Here is a 24,234-nt window from a genome sequence, read left to right as displayed (position 1 = left end):
TAAATACATGATGACCCGCACAACATTTGGGTTTGAGCTACTAAATGGTAGTAATATTTGGGCCACATACTGTATGTTGGAGATGATCGTTGCTTGGCATAAAGGAGAATCAGGCCATCTCCCCAGGGTACAACAGCATTAACAACATCACATTCACCCCCGTGATCACCACAAATTGGACCTAACACAAAGACATTGTGGCTGCAGGAGCAAAGACCAAGTGTTCTATGGAGAGGGTTTCATTTGTTTACTTCACAATCCACCATCTATAAAGGCACAAGTCAGAAATGTGGTAGAACACTCTCCACTTGTCCGGATGACAGAAGCTCTAAAACACAAAATGTTGGCACCAGGACATGTTACCACTTACCAGCTCAAACATTTACTCCCTTTGGACAACCATGCCTGCAGTGTGCCTTGTATACAAAATGCACAGCACTCACACACCCATGACCTCTAACAAGAACAATGAGGGAATCAAACTACCTCCATGTCTGTTCCCTTTCAAAATGTATACCATTCTTAGAAATATCTTTATTCCTTTATTGTTGCTGCATCACAATCCTGGAGCCTCCTAGATAGTAGATTTGAGGCAGAACTTCACCATACAGGCATTAGCGACTGAAAATGCATATCACTATTATCTCTGCAAAAGAAGTTTTGCATGAGCAATGAATTCTGGTCTTCCTAACAGTACCAACAACCTGTGCTTGAATACTCAATGAACATTAAATTCTTGAATCATCTCTAAAGATGGATCGTACTTGGTAACACATTCACTTTTAAGATAGAACATTATCTGTTTAAGACCATTCCAGACACTTGAGTATTTAATCCAAACTGATAAGTTTTGACATCTGTTATCTGGGATCTTGCTGTCACAAATTACTTACCGCGCTTCTTACATTACGATAGATCTGGATCAAACCAGGTACAATAGAATTCAAGCTGAGACTACTTAAAAATAACCACATATAGTGGAAATCCCAAGTGGCATGTGTGTCCTTTGCCTGAGGAAATGGTCCATCACCTATATGGATATAAAATGACCTTGAATTTGAAAACGATGAAGTTCCTAAAGAAGCAATAAAGGTATTATTGAATCATACTGAGCTGGCAGAGAAAGAAGCAGCCTCTGGTGATGCTTATTACAGAACTAGATAAAGCTAGAGAGAGTTGTGTTAAAATTTGACACGGTCATTTATTTGGAACCATAGATCTTCTTGAAATGGTTAACAAGAATTATACAAGTTTGAATAACATGAAGGAATCTCTGCAAAATTTAACAAACTAAAATCTTTCAATTCAATTAGTTATTCCTCTATCTTGGCCTGGATTTAGCAGGTGAAACGATATAGTGAAATTACCATTCTTTGCCCTTATTCCTCCATGAAAGTGACTGCAATGTTGAGGCTTCTGCAGAAAAATGGATGTTGTTACCAGTGATTCACCATGAGCTCTGAGAACTTGACAAGGTAATTGCACTTTTTTAAACAAAATTTGAGGGGCAAGGAATCTTTCCCGATTGATTTTAATGGAAGGAACAGCGGCAAGACAATCAAAAGAACTGAGTGGCACAGTGGTGAAACAGTTGATGCTGCTGCTTTCTAAGTTTTCAGAAACTGGGTTCAATTCTTACCTCATTAATATATATTACAAACATCAAGGGTCCCAGCACCAATCCCCGTGGTACACTGGTCACAGACTTCCAGTCATACAAGTAATCTTCCACCACCACCCCCTGCCTTCTATCACCAAGTGAGTTCTGGATCCAATTTACTAGCTTCCCTTGGATCCCATGGGTTCTAACATTTTGGACCAGCTATCATGAGGGACCTTGTCAAAGGGCTCATTAAAGTTCAGGTAGACAATACTTATCACACTGTCATCAATACACTTAGTTAGTTCTTCAAAAAATTTAATCAAATTAGTGAGGCAGCATTTCCTATGAACAAAGCCATGTTGCCTATCTCTGCCTTTCCAAGCGTAAATTACTTTTTCCAATAATTTCCCTATCATTGATGTAAAATGCACTGGCCTAGTTACCCATCTTGTCCCTGTTTCCTTTCTTGATTAAATAATTTGCTATCCTCCAGTCATCTGCTACCTCACCTCTGGCTATCAAAGATGTAAAAATCTCCATCGGGATCCCAGCAATCTCCTCCCTTCCTCCTATAGCAGCCTGGCATACATCTCATCAAGCCCTGGGGATTTTATGTGCCCCACAGTATCCAACACTCCTCTTCATTTCTAACATGCTCTCAAATATCACCTTCCCTCTCCCTAAACTCTCCATCTACCATATTTTTCTCCTTACTGAATATAGACGAGAAACTTTCAATTAAAAGCTTACTCACATCCCCTGGCTCCATCCTACTCTTTGTCTGGGGGTTATCCTTGATAAATGTTTACTTGTAAATACTTAGCTGACAAACAGATACACCGAAAACAGTGAACTGAATCCACAGTTGGTGCTTGACTGCTGGGTAACTCCAGCATTTCCCGCACTTATTATATGTAAAAGTTACTCCAAAATAAAATCTGATAAATAAAATTTATGCTAAGTCAATGACTTGACTGAAGACAATCATTGTCAACTTATATTTTTAGTGAATGCACCAGTAATACAAAACTTCCAGTACATCATAGAACCACCAGAATAATGATGCAGTACAGAAAAAGAATATGGCCATGATGCACCGAATCTTCAGCTATCATTGGAAAGGCGCAGATGTCAGAATGGTAGCTTGCCTAGTTCTGCCACTTGTTTGCCACTCTCTGAAAGAGCAGTTAGCATTCCATTACTAGAGACCTGTAGCTGCACAATTAATCTGCAGTCCAACTTTTAATGTCCACCCTCCCTAAAAACAATGGATCACCCCCCCCCCCCCCCCCCCCCCCCTCCATTTAGAGCCAATGACAATGAAGGAATGGCAATACATTTCTGTTGACCTTCAAGAGTTGTTGTAGCAGCACTCATCCGGACAAAGGGGAGAGTGTTCCATCACACTCTCACCTGTGCCTTGTAGATGATTGAAAGGTTATGCGGTGTCAAGAGTGAATCCTTTCAACCGGATCCTCAGCCTCCCGTCTGCTCTTGCAGCCATGGTGTGGCTTGCCCAGTTAAGTTTCTCATCAATGATGATCCCCAAGGATGTTGCTGGTGGAGGAACCTGGCCACTGAATGTCAGGTAATGCCATTGAATGCCAAAGATAGTGAGACACTTGTTGTAGATATTCATAGCCTAGCATTTATCCTACTGACCAGCTGTTGCCCTGAAAAAAATCTATCACATTCCCGTGCTTAAATCTGGAAAGGTTACAGTACCTTCCAGCTTCAAAAACCAAAAATCCCTGCTACTATGGCAAAAGTGACATTCAGCAGTGTGCCATTGATGTATCACCCTTTCAATTCAAAAGTATTGTCCAGTTGCAATTTGCTCAGCAACACAGTATATCTGCTGCCTGCGGCTACTGTGCACATCAGACACTGGGAAGTCATTAACAAGAAAGAATGACCCATAATAAGGCATTATTAAGAATACACTGCTCATACTTGGATGACAACATCTAATGACAAAATCAAAAAAAAAGACAAATCTGGCATTTACGAAGTTCCCTCACCATTTTCCATTGTCAGCTCTTAAAGAAAACTAGTGGGTTTGGAGGAAAATCATAAGCAGGACTTGAGATAAAGTTGTTCACTAAAGGCTTTTGATTTTTAAAGTGTATAAGTTGAAGGATCTGTTGAGCATTAGCAGAGCAGAATTTTACAATAAGTTTATGTATAGGTCAGCTGGTTGAGAAATAAGCAACTTTTAATTCATTAAGGGTTAAAAGTGGCTTTATTTATTAGTTAATAACTTTAAACCTAATTTTTGGAGACATTTTTATATTGAAGCACTCTCATTCTCCATCCTTCTGGTGTACAGTTTAAATGAATTATACATTTACACAACTGGTGAGGCAAAAATCAAGTATCCATTTTAGATACATATTGGTATTTTTTTTTCAAAACACGAGATACTTAAGTAGGTAATCAGTACTCTCTCCAGCATATGAACTATATAATGGAAGTTCAATACAATGCCCAAAATTTAGGTTATAATCAGTTCAGGTTGGCTCCCCCACTAAATTTATTTCTACATTGATTTGCTTGATCTGAATAGAGACTCTGCTGCAAAGTCAGTGATGTATTGGCTTAGGGAGTGAATTCCATGGCCTGGAAAGCAACCAGGCAATGAGACGACAAGTACACAGGGAGAATGGACGGGGTAGTCACCTTTGTTTTCAAGCTTGGATCCTGAAAAGTTAAGAAAAATATGCTCTTTTTGGCATCTACTATTGACTTTTTAATGAAAGAACCTTGATGGGTCCTGTATTCTCTGAGGGGTTTGTTACTTAGAGTTTCCCAGTAAGAGCATCCAGTTACAGATTTCATCCACATGGAAATTTAGAACCAATTTTCTTCAACTATTTTCTTTGTGCCAACTTAACCCACTCACAACCAAATCAGAAGTTAGTCAGCTCTGACCATACTTTAGCAACAGTACTTTATTCAAAGCAAACAAGACTTAGCACATTTTGTTGTGGTTTAAAGTTATTTTGCCTTCACAGATGCTGCTTGACCCACTGAGTTCTGCCACCATTTTGTTTTCGTTCTAAATTCCAGCATCTTTTTCCTTTCCCTGTTGTGCCCTGGGTAGAAATCAAAATCTACACAAGTCACCCCGAGCAACACGGTAGCGTATCGGTTAGCGTAATGCTATTACAGCACCAGCAATCGGGGTTCAATTCCCGCTGCTGTCTGTAGGAGTTTGTATATTCTCCCCATGACTGCATGGGTTTCCTCCATGTGCTCCAGTTTCCTCCCACATTCCAAAGATATACAGGTTAGTAGGTTAACATGGGTGTAATTTGGTGGCGCAGGCTCATTGGGCCAGAAGAGCCTGTTACTGTGCTGTATAAATAAAGTAACGTTTTAAAGACACTGCCCAAGACACCTATACCTCCATACCAGAGTACCTTCAGATAGAACCATAGATTGGTATCTCTCACTTGATCATTCCAACAGCCGAGACTTTCTGTCCCTGACTTTTTCTGCTCAATGGTCCCAAGCTAATGGCTGAATCATGCTACATTTTCCCCTCACAGATACCCTTTTAAATTTTTCTCATTCAGTGAAACCTTTAGAACAAAAGTACAAATGTACCAGGTAGAGGGAGGCCCACCACAAATCACCCTGTCTGGCAAGGCTGAACTTGTAACTCTTACATCATCTCTTTTTAATCCCATTTTATTAATATTCCAAAAGATGGCTCCATATACCCAGTGAAGGCAGATCATCCTCTGTTCTCAGAAAATCTGCCCAAGGCTGAAAAGATTAATTCCTCTTTTGCTCATTTAATTTTATGGAACTCCATGACTTTGACTTAGCCTTAGCCTTGAGCCTGATCCAAAAGCAGTGGCTGTTAAAATACTACCGATGTTCTCTTAAATTTTTGATTAAGACAGGTCAGGTCCATGCCTTTGTTTATAACCTTAATTCCCATGCAAGTCCACCAATGACATTTTATGGAATAAGGAACATTATCTTGACTCGAGATAGTTCAAAAGTTACAACACTGATTTAATAAAATACCAGTTTCAGTTAAAAAGTGTACAGATAACTAATAATTAAAAAAATAGAATCTAAAGTACTACTTCCCAGGATTCTCACTTAACTGCGTAATGCCAAAGCTCATACAAATGACCTTGCACTCTTCTCAACAGATTGGGGCAAAAGCTACCAAGTTTCCAATGCATCAAGAGCTTTAACTACACAAGGTACTGCTCTGGCGATCTCAAGATGTAAACTAAACCCCAAATCTTTCAGTTCTAAGACAAAAGCTCAGCTTTAATTGGAAAACTAAGAGAATCAGCAATGCCACTTAATATTTAACGAAGCAATCTTATGCCCATACACCACTGGTGAAAAGTTCATAATATCATTCATTCAATTACCAGATTTAGTGTTAAAGTCAGCACACGTGTAATCAACAAATGTTACACCTTGACTGTAAGATCAGTCATGACCTTACAGAATAATGGGGCAAGCATGAGGGGCTGAATGGTCCACCCCGTTTCTATTTTTTTTATGTTGTAAAATCTCTCCAATTTGTACAATTTTTAATGTACTGTGTTCCTGCAAAAAGATTTCGTGACATTTATACCCTGGGTATGCCCATAACAATAACCTTGAACCTATATTCATACTGATTTTGTACAACAGAAAATGGGAAAGCTCCAAGGTGAATTGGACAGGCTTCAAGAAATCCAAAGCTACTTAAACAGTCTTAGGTAGTTTTCTTTCCGTGTTCCCTGTTTGCTTTCTTCTTCTGCTTCAGTGACTTCATTTCTGCCAATGTTCTATATACCCACATGATCTAAAAAAAAGCAAAAACCAGAAAGTGAAGTTGCTGGAAACATTATTCAAATATTGGACAACTGAAAGCACAAAATTAAGTAAAAGTGAACTCGTACCACAATGATCATTGTGTTCAGTAGAAGTGGAGTTGAAAAGATGAGAGAAATGAACATCCCATTGGAATCAAAGTATTGATACATAGAAAATAATCTGTAAGAAAATATAAACAAATTGAGCTTCTACTTTTAAAATCAGGACAAGTTTGAGCCAAAGAAAATAAGTTTGAAATGTTCAGCAGTTTTTTTTCTCTTCAAAAGCAACATTACAAGATTAAATGTAAATTGAAGTTAACATATTGTTAAATAAAACTTCAACATTTATATTAGATCATAAAAAAAATCATTTGCAATTATTTTGATTTTCTTATCATAAATGTTTAAGCTGAAGTGCTTCAAAAAGAGTAGAATCACAATATAGAAGCAAGCAGTTTCACTAATCTACATTGGTGGTTATCACCTCCACCAGCAGCAACCAGCAGTTGGTTTTATTTCAATTTTTGCCCTACATCCTTCATGTTCAACCCCCTAATTTGTTCTTAAATGCTGCTATGATGGCATTGCCTCCATTTCAAATATCCAATTCTGGTAATTCATTTCATATTTGAAGGCTACTTTTAATGTCTTTTTACTGAAACTTCCAAAATCTATTTGCTCTTCAACAATGTGCAATGCTTTAAAGAATCAAAATGTACCACCACAGAATTACTGATAGTTAAATCCATGTCTTGTTTTCTTCCCCATTCTGCCATCTTATTTATATCCTTGTATACATTTTTTTTTAAACACTCAGAATTATTTGCTATATTTCTCCTTCCCATTATCTACAAATTTGAACACCACTTTCCTTAGTCCTATAGCTAAACTGTCAAGGTGCCAGTAGGGTTGTAACAAAATGGGAATGCCCAGCCCAAAGATACTTTTGTTTGGTCAAAATATGATCTGAACCATAATTCTGCACTTAAGTATATTCTCTGACACAAGATGGATTAAATAACATTTATAATTTATTTTACAAGAATTTAAAACTATACGACTACGGAACCAGACTCAACTCAAGCAGAGAGGTAATCAAGAAACAACCTAATACATTGGATTATTCTATGATAAGAAGTTAGCAACTTTTTAATGTATACAGAGTACCAATTATGAAAAATTAATGAAAAAATATTGACAAAAGATGCTGCTTATGGAGTTTTATATAAAATAGATTTAATATTATAAAGATTTCCATAGCCTTTACCTCCAGTTCATTGCTGCCATTTCATTGATATATTCTGCGCAGTACACTAACACAACTGTAATAGAAAATAATGCGATGCATATTAGCAAGACTTGAACAGTCACCTGCTAAACTGAAGTTGGTTTTATTTCAATTTTTGACCAATTTGTCAGGAATTTTTACATTCTAACATTTGTAGATTGTTTGAAGCACTTCAGATTTTTAACACTTCGTACTTTTAAAGAATTTTTAAATAATCTAAAGACAACAGAAATGCATGTGAAACTTGAGCAAGTGCCAAATCACAACCAAATTACCTGCAGCTTTCTACTACTGATTGCCACTGGAGAAAGAAAGACCTCTCATTTCATGCCGGATGTTTTCAACAATTAGGAAGTAAACAGATTTTTATTCTTTCTAATTAGAACTGGACTCAAATAGTTTCTAGAAATACATTGTTTGCACTCAAGCACAGCATAATCTACTTGTAGTACCTCTACAAATAAAGAGGTAAACCCAAGCTGGATATTTTGTTTTACGAGATTACAGCTCTAATTTACATCCAAAATGTAAGTATCAGTGAGAAAGACTATACCTATATAATAGTCCATTTGAGATGTGAAACTTTAGGTCTCAGGATTGAAGTTTATGTAATCACGTGCTGATCTCCTGCGAACTTGTTCAACTTGTATGGAACTCAATTAATAGATGCATTAATATCTCTTTATTCACAACAAGGTATTCTTCTATTAATGGGAAGTGTAGAAGGATGGTTGATGTTTTCTCTAGACTTGATAGGTTGAAGGGCCCGTTTCTGTGCTGTAAATCTCTATGACCTGCAAAGGCCTACATATTTAAAAAAAGTGATAAAACTCTGACATGCACTTTGCTCCAGGAATATAGCTTTCAAATTGCAGAAATTATACATGGACTACTGACAAATTGCTTTTGTTTGTGTACATAGAATATTCTTATTGGTAACACAACTCAGTAATGCAGGGCAGAACATTGGATTAGAAACCTGAATTATTAAAAACACAAGTGGCAATGGGTGTTGAATACGCAAGTATTATTTTCAGTATCCACTTAGTTGCAATGTATTAGAGACCAAAAGTTGATGCATTTGCCCTAAGTATTTTAAATACCTATTTTGCTCCCCACAAGGATAACTGAAGAAATGCACACAACCAAAATTAAAACTTGAAAAATTCAAGCTCTACAAATAACTAAGTTTGGACTTCATTGAAGCAAATCCCTAAAGTAGCTCATCAAGATGGCAGATTCTAGGTTGGAATGAAATTCAAAAGAGAAAGCTACTCAGCCACTACCAATGGTTGCTCTCATTGCTCAACATTTTTAACTTTGTTTACGTTATTACAAGAATATATATTAATTTGCACACTAATGGTCAATATTCACAGTGGTGGCCTATTTGCAAATGGAAAGAAAATTATCAAAGGAAATGACTCAACAATTATGGTAAGTGCTCCGAACTGCATCTCATGTAACATGCATTGCTTACTGTTCCCTGTTGAATTTAAAGTTCAAATACAGCAAACTACATGCTCCAATTAGTGTATTTTTATCTATTTTCTGGATTATTAGAAAGTATTAAAGTTCATTATCAACTGTACATAAAAAATAAAAACAAGTGAACTGTAATAAACTATAATAGAGTAGCTAAACTAAAACTGCAATTAAACTATACATATTAAATAACTATCCAAAGGCAGATTTCAGTGAACGGTAAAGGAACGGAATTTTATGAGGCAAAGGGTAAGTGCATCAGGGCAACAAAAGCACCATTTGGTTGCAGAAGGATGTGAGGGTATTGAGAACAAACAGCAAAATTTTCAGATGGTTCACAGCCTGATACACGTGACAGTTCCTTATGAACATCACAAATAGATATTGAATTGTATTTAGTTTAGCAATACCAAAATTGGGTCCATGTTTAGGTCTTAGATTTGTGAAGTTACACAGCAAATTAAGATGTAGGCATAGAACATAGAACACTACAGCACAGTACAGACCCTTCAGTCCACAATGTTGTGCTGTCATTTTATCCTGCTCTAAAACTCTTCCCTCCCACACAGACCCCTATTTTTCTATCATTTGCCTGGACAACTGGTGATACTTGGAATCATGTAAAGTATAAAGTACACATATAGGGCAGTTGGGCCTCACAGTTCATGCTAAGGTTTCTGCTTTGGCTGAGACTTCTTTGGTTGATCCAGATTCCATACGCCATTCATCTACCAATGACACCAGCTCCATTTATTCAAAACAAGAATAAACAGATGGGCTTTAATAATTTGTGTAGAAAATGGCTTACATGGAGCATAAACTCCAGTAGTGACTGGTTGCACCAATGATTTGTTCCCATGTTCCAAGTATTATGATATTGTTAAATGATTAAATACGAAAAATATTGAAATACATGCCCAAATTAGACAAGAGATTGGGGTTCAGTTAGATGAAAAACCTAGCAACTTAATTCAAGATGAAACCTATTTTGTGACATCCTCCCATTAGTTAACGGGTTAGTTGTATCAAACTCTATACTGGAGTAGATTTAGAATATTTATAAAGTGCCACACTGACCTCTAGTGTCAATAACCATACTGCAATCCCCAGCATTACCACAAGTTATGCATTTATTTTCAAAGTTTCAACCAAGTTAATCAGAATGGCCTGCCACACCACTTGCAGTGTTTTTCAACTCAAATGAATTGCAGACAACTTTGTTTGCCTTGCATGCATATCCATCTCATTTTCCCCACAAGAAAGTAGTATTGCACATCAATTCTATAGAGTAATACTGAAATAAAGATGGGGAAAATACATACTGTATACAAAACACTACATCACAATTCTATCAAAAGCAGAGGATATAGTTCAAAGTGAAGCTAGTTTTTAGAAGTAATACCTGTTTTGTTGGACAATAATATGCAGTACTTCAGTAAACCACTCCAACATTTTGTGACCTTTGTCCCAATTTGTCCGAGATACCTATCTAAAGTAGTCACATTTGCCTGTGTTTGGCCCATAACCCTCTTAAACTTTTCTATCCATGTACCTGTCTAAATGTCTTTTAAACATTGTAATTGTACTGCCTCTACAGCTTTCTCTGGCAATGAATGCATGTAAGATTTTGAAAGAACTTTTACTGATGTTATCCAGGTATTGTTTCAGCACAAACCACAACACTGACTACCACATTGTCAGAGTCATATGGCACAGCCTGTCCAATGCAGACCATCAACTACATTCTATACCAATCCCATTTACCAGCACCTGATCTATAGCCTTCCAAGCCTTGAGGATTCAAGTGCTCATCCAGACACTTGTGAGAACCTCTGCCTCTACCACCCTCTCAGGCATTCCAAACTCCAAACATCCTCTGGGTGAATTTTCTCTTATATCCCCTCTAGATCTTTTCCTTCTTACCATAAAGCTATGCTATCTGGTTACAGACACTCTGCTATGGGGAAAAGTTTACCACTGTCTGCTCCATTGATGCCTCTCAAAATTTTGCACAGCTCCATTAGGTCCATCGATTTCCCACACCCCACCTCCAGCCTTCTCTGCTTCAAAGAAATCAAACCAAGTCTATGCAATGTCTCTTCATAACTGAGATACTCCATTCTAGGCAACATCCTGGTTAATCTCCTGTGCACATTCTCCCATTCTCCAAAGCAAATACATCCTTTTCGTACTGTGGCAATCTAAACTGCACACAATAATTCAGATGTGGCTTCACCAATGTTTTATAAAGCTGTACCATAACTTCCCTGTTCTTATATTCTGTGCTCTGGCCAATGAAAGCTGTCTTTGTTACTACATTATCAACCTGTGCTGCCACCTTTTAGGGATCTTCGGACTTGTACACCAGGTCCCGCGGTTCCTCAATACTCCCTAGGCCCTTCCACTCATTGTGCACGTCCTACCCTTATTTGATCTCTGAAAATGCATCAATTCAAACTTATTAAGATTAAATTACATCTCCCACTGCTCTGCCAAACTTACCAGCTGATCAATATCTTTCAGTAGCCTCAGACTATAGCGTAACCTATTTTAATAGCACAAGAGAGGACCTAGCGAAAGTAGACAGACAGATACTTGCGGGTAAAACGACAGCTGACAAGTGACAGACTTTTCAAAGAGAGCTAGTATGAGTTCAGGGACAGCAGGTTCCAGCAGAGGTGAAAAGCAAAGATGGCAAGATGAGAGAACCTTGGATGACAAAGGATATTGAAAGTCTAAATAGGAAAAATACAAAACACGGAACACAGAACAGTCCAGCGCGGGACAGGCCCTTCAGCCCACAATGTCCGTGCTGACCATGATACCAAATTGAACTAAACCCATCTGCCTGTACATAATCTATATCCCTTCATTCCCTGCACATTCACGTGCCACTCTAAATGCCCCTTAAAAGACACTAGCATGTCTGCTTTCACCCATGGCAGTGCTTTCATGGCACCCATACCATTCTCTATGCTAAAAACTTACCCCCACATCTCCTTTAAACTTTCCCCCTCTCACCCTAAAGCTATGTCCTCTAGTTTTGACAAGTCTACCCGCAATTCTTCCCTGGGGAAAAAAAAACTATCTACCCTGTCTATGCATCTCAATTTTATAAACCTCTATCATGACTCCCTTCAGCCTCCAATGCTCCAGAGAAAACAAGCCAAGTTTGCTCAACCTATCCTTACAGCTAATACTCTCTAATCCAGGCAGCATCCGAGTGAACCTCTTCTGAACCCTCTCCAAAGCCTCCACATCCTTCCTGTAATGGGGACACCGTGAAGGTGGTCATCAGGAATTAGAGGGATCTTGATCAGCTGGGTAATTGGGCCGAGGAATGGCAAATGGAGTTTAATTTGGATAAGTCGAGGTGTTGCATTTGGATAAGTGCAAGAAAGACAAGTTGGACTTTCACAGTGAATGATAGGGCCCTGGGGAATGTTGTAGAACAGAGGGACCTAGGAGTACAAGTACAAGGTTCCCTGAATGTGGAGTTATAGATAGACAGGGTGGTGAAGGCAGCTTTTGGCATTCTGGCCTTCATCAGTCAGGGCACTGAGCATGGAAGTTGGAATGTTATGTTGCAGTTCTACAAGATGTTGGTGAGGCCACATTTGGACTATTGTGTTCAATTTTGGTCATCCTGCTACAGGAAAGATGGAATTAAGCTTGAAAGAGTGCAGAAGAGATTTACGAGGATGTTGCCAGGATCTGAGGGATTAAGTTATGGAGAGAGGTTGAGCAGATTGAGACTTTATTTATTGTTGTACAGGAGAATGAAGGATGATGCTATAGAGCTGTATGAGGGACATAGATAGGGTGAATGCACAATCTTTTTCCTAGGGTTGGGGAATCAAGAAATGGAGGACAGAGGTTGAAGGTGAGAGGGGAGAGATTTAATTATATATCCATATATGGATAGAGTGGTCCGTATATGGAATAAGCTGCCAGAGGAAATGGTTGAGACAGGTACAAAACAACACTTAAAAAGGCACTTGGACAGGTACATAGATCAGAAATCATTAGAGGCATATGGGCCAGATACAGGCAAAAGGGGACTAGCTTAGATGGGCAACTTGGTTGGCATGGACCAGTTGGGCTGAATGGCCTATTTCCATGCTGAATGACTAATATTCCAAATGCAGCCCAACCAAAGTTTATACAGCTGAAACACAGCTTCCTGACTCTTATACGCAATGCCTTGGCCAATATAAGAAGTATCAGGAATAAGGGTGATGAACTGAGAGCTTGGATAAGTACAAGGGACTACGATATTGTGGTTCTTACAGAGACTTGGCTAACACCAGGGCAGGAATGGATATTGAATATTCCTGGTTTTCAGTGGTTTAAAAGGGATTGGGGGGGGGGGGGGTGGGGAGAGTGGGAGAGAAGTGGAGGAGGGGTGGCAATACTGGTTAGAGATACTATTACAGCTGCAGAAAGGGTGGATAATGTAGAAGGATCCTCTCTAGAGTCAGTATGGGTGGAAGTTAGGAACAAAAAAGCAGTTACTCTATAGGCCCCCTGGTAGCAGCAGGGATGCTGAGGAGCAGATTGGGAGGCAGATTTTGGAAAGATGCAAAAATAACAGGGTTATTATAATGGGAGACTTCAACTTCCCAAATATTGATTGGCACCTGCTTAGTGCCAAAGGTTTAGACGGGGCAGTTTGTTAAGTGTGTCCAGGACGGATTCCTGTCACAGTATGTTGACAGGCTGACTAGAGGGAATGCCATATTAGATCTAGTTTTAGGTAATGAACTGGGTCAGGTGACAGAGCTCTCGGTGGATGAGCATTTGGGGGACAGCGACCACTGCTCCATAACCTTTAACATTGTCATGGACAAGGATAGGAGCAAAGAGGATGGGAAGATATTTAATTGGGGAAAGGCAAATTATGAGGCTATAAGGCTAGAACTTGAGAGTGTAAACTGAGATGACATTTAAGGAAAATGTATGATCGAGGTGTGGTCGATGTTTAGGGATCTCTTGCAGGACGTTAGGGATAAATTTGTCCCAGTGAGGCACAGAAAGAATGGCAGGGTGAAGGAACCATGGGTGACTAGAGAGGTGGAACAACTAGTAAGGAAGATGCAGCAGCATACATAAGGTGTAAGCAGCAAGGATCAGACAGGGCTTATGAGGAATATAGAGTAGCAAGGAAGGAACTTAAGAAGAGGCTGAGGAGAGCAACAAGGGGATATGAAAAGGCTTTGGCAAGTAGGGTTAAGGAGAATCCCAAGGCTTTTTTCTCATACGTGAAGAGCAGAAGGATGGCTAGGGTAAAGGTAGTTCCGATTAAAGATAAAGGTGGGAGGATGTGCCTGGAAGCTGTGGAAGTGGGTGAGGCTCTCAATGAATACTTCTCTTCAATATGCACCAAGGAGAGGGGTCTTGATGACGCTGAGGACCGTGTTGGTAAGGGTAATGTTCTAGAACATGTAGATATCAAGAGAGAGGATGTGTTGGAGCTGTGAGAAAATATTAGGATAGATAAGTCCCCAGGGCCTGATGCGGAATATTCCCCAGGCTGCTTCGCGAGGCGAGGGAGGAGATTGCTGAACCGTTGGCTAGGATATTTGAGTCCTTTGTCCATGGGAATGGTACCAGAGGATTGGAGGGTGGCGAATGTTGTCCCCTTATTCAAAAAAGGTAGTAGGGATAGTCCAGGGAATTACAGACCAGTGAGCCTTATGTCTGTGGTGAGCAAGCTGTTGGAAAGGATTCCAAGAGATAGGATCCATGAGCATTTAGAGAATCATGGACTAATTAGGGATAGCCAGCATGGCTTTGTGAAGGGAAGATCTTGCCTCAAGGCTGATAGGGTTCTTTGAGGAGGTGACCAGGAAGATTGATGAGGGTAGTACATAGATGTGGTCTACATGGATTTTAGTAAGGCATTTGACAAGGTTCCACATGGTAGGCTTCTTCAGAAGGTCAGAGGACAAGGGATCCAGGGAGGCTTGGCCGTGTGGATTCAGAATTGACTTGCCTGTAGAAAGCAGAGGGTTGTGGTGGAGGGAGTGCATTCGGATTGGAGGGCTGTGACTCGTGGTGTCCCACAGGGATCGGTTCTGGGACCTCTACTTCTTGTGATATTTATTAATGACATAAATGAGGGGGTGGAAGCGTGGGTTAGCAAGTTTGCAGACGACACAATGGTTGGTGGTGTTGCGCATAGTGTGGAGGATTGTCGAAGCTTACAGAGGGATATTGATAGGATGCAGAGCTGGGCTGACAAGTGGCAGATGAAGTTCAATCTGGAGAAGTGTGAGGTGGTACACTTTGGAAGGACTAACTCCAAAGTGGAGTACAAGGTTAACGGCAGGATTCTGGGTAGTCTGGAGGAGCAGAGGGATCTGGGGGTTCATCCACAGAGTTGCCTCACAGGTGGATAGGGTAGTTAAGAAAGCTTATGGGATGTTAGCTTTCATAAGTTGTGGGATCGAGTTTAAGACCCGCGAGGTAATGATGCAGCTCTACAAAACTCTGGTTAGACCACACTTGGAGTAGTGTGTCCAATTCTGGTCACCTCATTATAGGAAGGACGTGGAAGCGTTGGAAAGGGTGCAGAGGAGATTTACCAGGATGCTGCCTGGTTTAGAGTGTATGCATTATGAAGAGAGACTAAGGGAGCTAGGGCTTTACTCTTTGGACAGAAGGAGGATGAGGGGAGACATGATAGAGGTATACAAAATATTAAGAGGAATAGATAGAGTAGACAGCCAGTGCCTGTTTCCCATGGCACCAATGCTCAATACAAGAGGGCATGTCTTTAAGTTAATGGGTGGGAAGTTCAACAGAGATGTCAGATGGAGGTTTTTCCACCCAGAGAGTGGTTGGTGCATGGAATGCGCTACCTGGGGTGGTGGTGGAGGAGGCTGATACGTTGGTCAAGTTCAAGAGATTGTTAGATAAGCATATGGAGGAATTTAAAATAGAGGGATATGTGGGAGGAAGGGGTTAGATAGTCTCAGGCATGGTTTGAAGGTCAGCACAACATGGTGGGCTGAAGGGCCTGTATTGTTCTATGAAGCCAAGCATGCCACATGCCTTCTTTACCACCCTATCTATGCGTTGCCACTTTCATATTTCAGGATTGCGGGAGTCTCGTGAGGAATATAGAGCCCAGAGAACTTAATAAATAAATTAGAAAAGCAGGAAAGGTGCCAATGAAATAGCTTTGGTAGGTAAGAGGGGAGAATCGCAAGACATTCAGTAAATCAGTCAGGAGCAAAAGGGTAGTCAGGGAAAGAGTGGGTTCCAACAGGGATCAAAAAGGTGATCTATGTGCAGAGCCAGGTAATGTAAACAAGGTCCTAAATGAATACTTTGCATCAGTATTCACCAAGGAGAAGGATGTGGAATATAGTGAGTACAGGAAGGGGTATGTAGATAACCAGGAGCAGGTCAGTATCAAGAAGGAAGAGGTGTTAGATGTTTTCAAACTCAAACTATAATAAATCCCCAGGGCTAGATGGGATCTAGTCTACGTTACTTTGGAAGCCAGGGAGGAGATAGCTGGGGCCCCGATGGAGAATTTTGCACCTTCATTAGACACCGATCACATGCCAAAAGACTGGCAGATGGTGAGCCTTATGTCAGTGGTGGGAAAAATATTGGGAGAAAATTGCAAGGGGTAAGATTTGTGAATTTGGAATAGCATGGGCTGAATAGGGATGGTCAGCATCACTCATTTGATTGAGTACTTAGAGGAGGTAACTAAGAAGATTGATAAAGGTAGGGATGTTGTCTAGATGGACTTTAGTAAGGCATTTGACAATGTCCCACATGCTAGTCTGGAACATTGAGGCACATGGGATCAAGGGTGAGCTGGCTAATTGGATCCAAAATTGGCTTGGTAATAGGAGGCAGAGGCCATTGGTAGACGGATAGAAACATAGAAAAGTTACAGCACAATTCAGGCCCTTCGGCCAATAAGCTGTGCTGAACATGTCCCTGCCCTAGAAATTACTAGGTTTACCCATAGCCCTCTACTTTTCTCAGCTCCATGTACCTATCCAACAGTCTCTTGAAAGACCCTATCATATCCACTTCCACCACCATTTCTGGCAGCCCATTCCACACACTCACAACTCTGAGTAAAAAACCTACCCTTGACATCTCCTCTATATCTACTCCCCAGCACCTTAAACCTATGACCTCTTGTGGCCACCATTTCAGCCCTGGGGAAAAGCCTCTGACTATCTACCCAATCAATACCTCTCATCATCTTATATACCTCTATCAGGTCCCCCCTCATCCTCCGTCTCTCCAAGGAGAAAAGGCCGAGTTCCCTCAACCTGCTTTCATAAGGTATGCTCCACATTCCAGGCAGCATCCTAGTAAATCTCCTCTGCACCCTTTCTATGGCTTCCACATCCTTCCTGTAGTGAGGTGACCAGAACTGAGCACAGTACTCCAAGTGGGGTCTGACCAGGGACCTATATACCTCTCAGCTCCTAAATTCAATACCCCAATTGATGAAGGACAATACATCATATGCCTTCTTAACCACAGAGTCAACCTGCACAGCCGCTTTGAGCATCCTATGGACTCGGACCCCAAGATCCCTCTGATCCTCCACACTGCCAAGAGTCCTACCATTAAGACTATTGCCATCATATTTGACCTACCAAAATGAACCACTTCACACTTACCTGAGTTGAACTGCATCTGCCACTTCTCAGCCCAACTTTGCATCCTATCTATGTCCCTCTGTAACCTCCGACAGCCTTCCAAACTATCCACAATACCTCCAACCTTCGTGTCATCTGCAAACTTACTAACCCATCCCTCCACTTCCTCATCCAGGTCATTTATAAAAATCACAAAGAGTAAGAGTCCCAGTACAGATCCCTGAGGTACACCACTGGTCACCGACCTCCATGAAGAATACGACCCTTCAACAACCACTCTTTGCTTTCTGTGGGCCAGCCAGTTCTGGATCCACACTGCAATGCCCCCTTGGAGCCCATGCCTCCTTATTTTCTCAATAAGCCTTGCATGGGGTACCTTATCAAATGCCTTGCTGAAATCCATATACACTACATCTACTGCTCTTCCTTCATCGATGTGCTTAGTCACATCCTCAAAGAAATTCATTCAGGCTCGTAAGGCAGGACCTGCCCTTGACAAAGCTATGCTGACTATTCCTAATCATATTATACCTCTCCAAATGTTCATAAATCCTGCCTCTCAAGATCTTCTCCATTAGCTTACCAACCACTGAGGTGAGACTCACTTGTCCATAATTCCCTGGGCTATCCCTACTCCCTTTCTTGGATAAGGGAACAACATCCGCAACCCTCTAATCTTCCAGAACCTCTCCCGTCTCCAGCGACGATGCAAAGGTCATCATTAGAGGCTCTGCAATCTCTTCCCTCGCCTCCCACAGCAGCCTAGGTTACATCTCATCGGGTCCTGGCAACTTATCCAACTTGATGCTTTCCAAATGTTTCAGTACCTCCTCTTTCCTAATATCTACATGCTCAAGCTTTTCAGCCCGCTGCAAGTCCCCAATACAATCCCCCAGATCTTTTTCCGTAGTGAATACTGATGTAAAGTATTAAGTACCTCCGCTATTTCTTCTGGATCCATTCACACTTTCCCACTGCTGCACTTGACAGGCCCTATTCTTTCGCATCTTATCCTCTTGCTCTTCTCATACCTGTAGAATGCTTGGGATTTTCCTTAATCCTGTCCGCCAAGGCCTTCTCACATCTCCTTCTGGCTCTCCTAATCTCCTTGAGCTCCTTCCTGTTAGCCTTATACTCTTCCAGATCTCTAACATTACCTAGCTCTGTACCTTTTGTGAGCTTTTCTTTTCCTTTTGACTAGATTTATTATAGCCTTCGTACACCATGGTTCCTGTATCTTCTCGTGACTCGTGTCTCATTGGAACATGCCTATGCAGAACTCCACACAAATATCCCCTGAATATTTGCCACATATCTTCTGTACTTTTCCCTGAGAACATCTGTTCCCAATTTAATCTTCCAATTTCCTGCCTGAGAGCCTCATAATTCCCTTTACTTCAAGTAAACACCTTTCGAGTCTGTCTGTTCCTATCTCTCTCCAGTGTTAAGAAGATAGAATTATGATCACTATCACCAAAATGTTCACCCACTGAGAGATCTGACACCTGACCAGGTTCATTTCCCAATACCAAATCAAGCGCAGCCTCTCCTCTTGTAGGCCTATCTACATATTGTGTCAAGAATCCTTCCTGAACAAGCTTAACAAACTCCTTCCCATCTAAACCCCTCACTATCTGGAGATACCAATCAATGTTTGGGAAATTAAAATCCCCCAACACAACAACTCTTATTCTCACACCCTTCTAGGATCTGCTTCCGTATCTGCTCCTCAATATCCCTGTTACTATTGGGTAGCCTATAAAAAACACCAAGTTATCGACCCCTTCCTGTTCCTAACCTCCACCCACAGAGACTCCGTAGACAGTCCCCCACCTCTTTTACCTCCCTCCCTGTCCTTTCTGAAACATCTAAAACCCAGCACTTGAAGCAACCATTCCAGTCCCTGAGCCATCCAAGTCTCCATAATGACCACCACATCATAGCTCCAAGTATTGATCCAAGCTCTAAGCTCATCTGCCTTGTTCACAATACTCTTTGCATTAAAATAGACACATCTCAAATCTGTCTGAGCACGTCCCTTCTCTATCACCTTCCTATCGTACCTACTACTAGCTTTCTCTATTTGAGAGCCAAACACCTCTTCCCCAGTCTCTCTAGTTCGGATCCCACCCCCCAACAATTCTAGTTTAAACCCTTCCCTGTTTTTCTGATTAGAAGTCTGTGACCAGGGTTTGGTACTGAGACCCTGGTTGTTTATGATATATATTAACGAGCAGGATGTAGATGTAGGAAGCATGATTAGTAAGTTTAGAGACAACACAAAAATTAGTGGTGTTGTGGATAGCACAGAAGGTTGTCTCAGGCTGCAGCAGGATTTAGATCAGAGGGCAATGACATTTAATCCCAGCAAGTGTGAGATTATGCATTTTGGGAAATCAAATAGGGGTAGAGCATAGGAAAAGTGGTGGGGCACCAAGCAATGTTGATGGACTTTGGGGTTCAAGTCCACACTTCCATGAAAGTGGCAATAGGGGTAGACAGGGTGTCGGAAGGGGGCATAAGGCATGCTTGCCTTCGTAGGTCAGGGCATAGAATATGAAGGTTGTCACTACCATACACAATGAGATGGACTATGACTTCATGATCTACCTTGTTGTGACCTTGCACCTTATTGCACTGCACTCTCTCTGTAGCTGTGACACTACTCTGCACTGTTATTGTTTTTACCTGTACTACATCAATGCATTCTGTACTAACTCAATGTAACTACACTGAGTAATGAATTGACCTGTACGATAAGTATGCAAGACAAGTTTTTCACTGTACCTCAGTACAAGTGACAATAATAAACCAATACCAATACCCCAGTTTCATCCTATCAGAGACCACCCTTCTGGCAAAGGGTCTTCGACCTGAAATATTACCTCGGTTTCACTTCCCACAGATGCAGCCTGACCTGCTGAGGATTTCTAGCATTTTCTGTTTTTGTTTTAGATTTCAAGAATGAATTTTTTTGACTTTACATTAACCTGGGCTAACCCACATTGACTGCAACAGAACGGTATTGGAGGAGCATGAAATAGTCTGCATTTGGGTTGATAAGATGTCTTTAAGATTGTGATCATGACCACTAAGGAATTTTGATGGAAAGAGAAACCTAGGGGTCAAGTCCATTGCTCCCTGAAAGTGGCAACACAGCTCGAGAGGGTGGTGAAGGTGGCAATGACAGGCTTGTCATCAGAGGTCAGGGTTAAGAACACAAAATATGGGACGTTATATTGCAACTTCACAGAACACTGGTTAGGCTGCACTTAGAGCATTGTTTGTAGTTCTAGTGACAACACTATAGGACAGATGTGAATGACCTGGAGAGAATGCAGAGAAGATTCACCAGGATTTGCCTGGATTGGAGGACCTTGAGCAGTGATTGGATAAACTGGGCCTTTTTTCACCCCGGACTGAAGGTAGCTAAGGGGAGACCCAATAGAAGTATATAGATTACAAGAAACATAGCAGGCATATTTAAAAAAAAGAGGGTACAGATCTAAGTGATAGGAGTGTTAAAGGGATCTGTGGGACAGGTTTTAATTTAAGCACAGAGTGGTTCATATTTGGAATAGTCTGCTGGAGGAAGTGGTGGAATCAGATACAATTATGTTTAAGAGGCATTTAGACAAATACTTAAATGCAGCCCAAAAATATGGGCAAATGGGGTCAGTGTAGATTGGCAAAAAGGTCAGAGACAAGGTGGGCTGAAGGGCCCATTTCTACGCTATACAACCCTAATGACTCTGATGCTGTCATGGTACCACAATGGCTGAAAACTGATCAGTTCATTTCAAACAAGAAGTTTGGCAACACTGGAAACCTACAATATGTTCAAGCACTTAAGAGAAAGGGAAATTGGAGAAGGCATAGTAGCTTGTAAGGATGGCTAGATCATGGTATTTTGGTGACATTTACAGAACTGAACACGACCTAACAGGAGGTCTCACATAACTTCAACTAAAGCATTTTAAAGCACTAGATTCTGACTGAATATTCATCTTGTATTTTCAACACCAAAATAAGAAACAACTTACTCATAAAAAGGAAATGGGCAATCTGCAGTCTGTAGAATCTGATCGTCACCAGAGTTAGGAAAAAGCAGAGAACATGAAAAGTCAGCAGCCCAATCAGCCATGGCTCTGACCACTGAATCTGTACAAACAAAAGCAACAGAGCAAAATAAACCATCTTAAATTTCTTTCTTTATTATTAACTTTATGATGAACAAAACAAAGTAAATGGTTTACAAATCATGATTACTATAAAACTTATTACAAACACAGATTGCAGAATTCGTTTTTTCATCAGTGTTTTGTAAACTTGCAACTCATCACCAGTGAGTAAACGGGGACCTGTCCAACACACAACCCCAAGTTAGTGGTGGGTGGACGGGGACCGGGGACCGTAGGGCCCCGCGGCGGGGGGTCGGTGGACGGGGACCGCAGGGCCCCGCGGTGGGGGCGGCGAACACAAGCATCTGCCGAAGGTTACATCACCGGCGCAGGATGATTACGTCAGTTACCCCTGACGACGCCTGAGCAACGTCGATGAAAGGCAACCCACAGCGACGCATCAAAACTCCACCAATTTGAGTAGCCTCGGTTTTTTTTATCATTACGCAACGCAAATTGTCGGTGTTCTCCTTGATTTACCGACAACAGGAAGGTCCACACGTTGGTAATACGCAGCTTGCTGATTTCATCCATCGGCACCGCCGTCGCTTTATCCTCTTGCTCCATGGCGGCATTGGAAATCCCGCCTTTTCCGGTGTTTTCGCATGACGACATCAGTGTCGGGCCTGATTCGGGACGCCATTGGTCCATTTGCGCTGTCGCTCACCCCATGGGCAGAGTTTAACCATGAAGCCACCATTTGAGTTGAATGTAACCATAGCGCAGCTGATTTTATTATTTCCAGACGGAATTGGCCGAAGATTTAAGTTGACATGAAATAAAAAGTGTTGTAAATACTTGTCAGGCAGGGTAGCATCCGTGGAGAAAGAAACAGACTTTACGTTTCAGGTCAGTTACTTCATGAAAACTGTTTGACGTGAGTTTAAGAGGAAAGCTGACCAATTTGAAAATATTTTTACAGTTTCTGAGGGCACAGCTCTAATTAATAACCTCCTTAGTATATCAGTGCCCTGCCCGTTTGGTCCACTGCACAAAGTGGATGACTGCACGTAACACATCAAAGGGGAATGGCCAGTCGACTATCCGTTTCCCTCCACATATGCTGCCTGACCCACTGAGTTCCTACAGCATTTTTTTTGCTCCAGAATCCAGCATCTGCAGTCTCTTGTGTCTCAGTGATACATCAAAGATGTGGGCCCTGGTTATGCTGATCACAAACTATTAAGAGCTGGAATAATGATGTATTTTGGTGCTTTTTCTCTGATACATTAAAAACAACGTGAATTAATGAAAGTAAGTGCACTTCGTAGAAAACTCAAGAGCACAAAGAATAGGGTCACCAGGCCCCTGAAGCCTGCCCCACTATTCAATATGATCATTATTTTCTCAGGCATCAATTCCTTTCTAGTGCCAGTTCCCCATAGTCCTAAATTCCCCGAATTTTTAAAATCAATTAGTCATAGAGAGATACAGCATGGAAAGAGGCCCTTCAGCCCTTCATGTCTGTACTGACCATCAAACACTCATTTACATTAATCCTACATTAATTGGTTTATTATCGTCACATGTCATATTGTCGTCCCGAAATCAATTTTCCCTTTCCGTCCGCTGTAAATAACACAGTGCCACGAGGTCGATTCGAACAAATACCTTTATTAGCAGTGCACCGCTAGGAGAATTCGCTTCAGCACTCACTAAGAGTCGCTTCCCGAGTTCTCCCCGAACAAAGGGCAGACAGACATTTATACAGGAATTGTCACGCACATCCCATGCAAACGGCGCCGCGAGTTTCGGTCAAGCTATAGAGATCCCAAGACAGCTATCACACCTTTTGTCTTAGTATAATTGAGTTATACTCAAGGCTTTCAAAGGCAGGTATCACCCTTCATTGTTCAGACCAAGTCTTCACCCCGATGTTAATTACACTCAGTATCGCCACCGTCTGAAATATCGGAATGGTTCGTTACCCGAAACAAAGGCAGTTAACATACTTAACATTCCAACCTAACTAGTGGGTCAGCAGCTTGCTAGTCCTTGCTAAAGAAATAGAAATGCATATATATATAATATATATTTACCAGTTATAGGTATGGTTGCAATTCTTAACCCTTCACTTCCTCATTCCCTTCCTCATTCCCTCCTTTTTATCATTTCATGATAAACTAGAGCGGCGCTGAGAACGGGGCCGAGAGCTTATTAATAAGGACCTTGCAACAGGTATTTAGACAGGCCAGCAACA

General features: G+C 41.1%; 1 protein-coding gene across 1 annotated transcript; it reads right to left on the bottom strand.

Moving 5' to 3' along the window:
* Window positions 1–3,826: 3,826 nt before the first annotated feature.
* Window positions 3,827–23,001, bottom strand: tmem18 (transmembrane protein 18). Its single transcript, XM_052025171.1, has 5 exons — window positions 22,515–23,001; window positions 21,897–22,014; window positions 7,706–7,760; window positions 6,523–6,616; window positions 3,827–6,425 (listed from the first exon to the last, which is right to left on the bottom strand). The coding sequence occupies exons 1-5, from the start codon at window positions 22,683–22,685 to the stop codon at window positions 6,336–6,338; spliced, it is 528 nt and encodes a 175-aa protein (XP_051881131.1). The 5' UTR covers window positions 22,686–23,001; the 3' UTR covers window positions 3,827–6,335.
* Between the last annotated feature and the right edge of the window lie 1,233 nt (window positions 23,002–24,234).

This window comes from Pristis pectinata, chromosome 10, assembly GCF_009764475.1.
Source record: "Pristis pectinata isolate sPriPec2 chromosome 10, sPriPec2.1.pri, whole genome shotgun sequence".
Taxonomy (NCBI): Eukaryota; Metazoa; Chordata; class Chondrichthyes; order Rhinopristiformes; family Pristidae; genus Pristis; species Pristis pectinata.
This window is presented reverse-complemented; position numbering and strand designations above follow the sequence as displayed.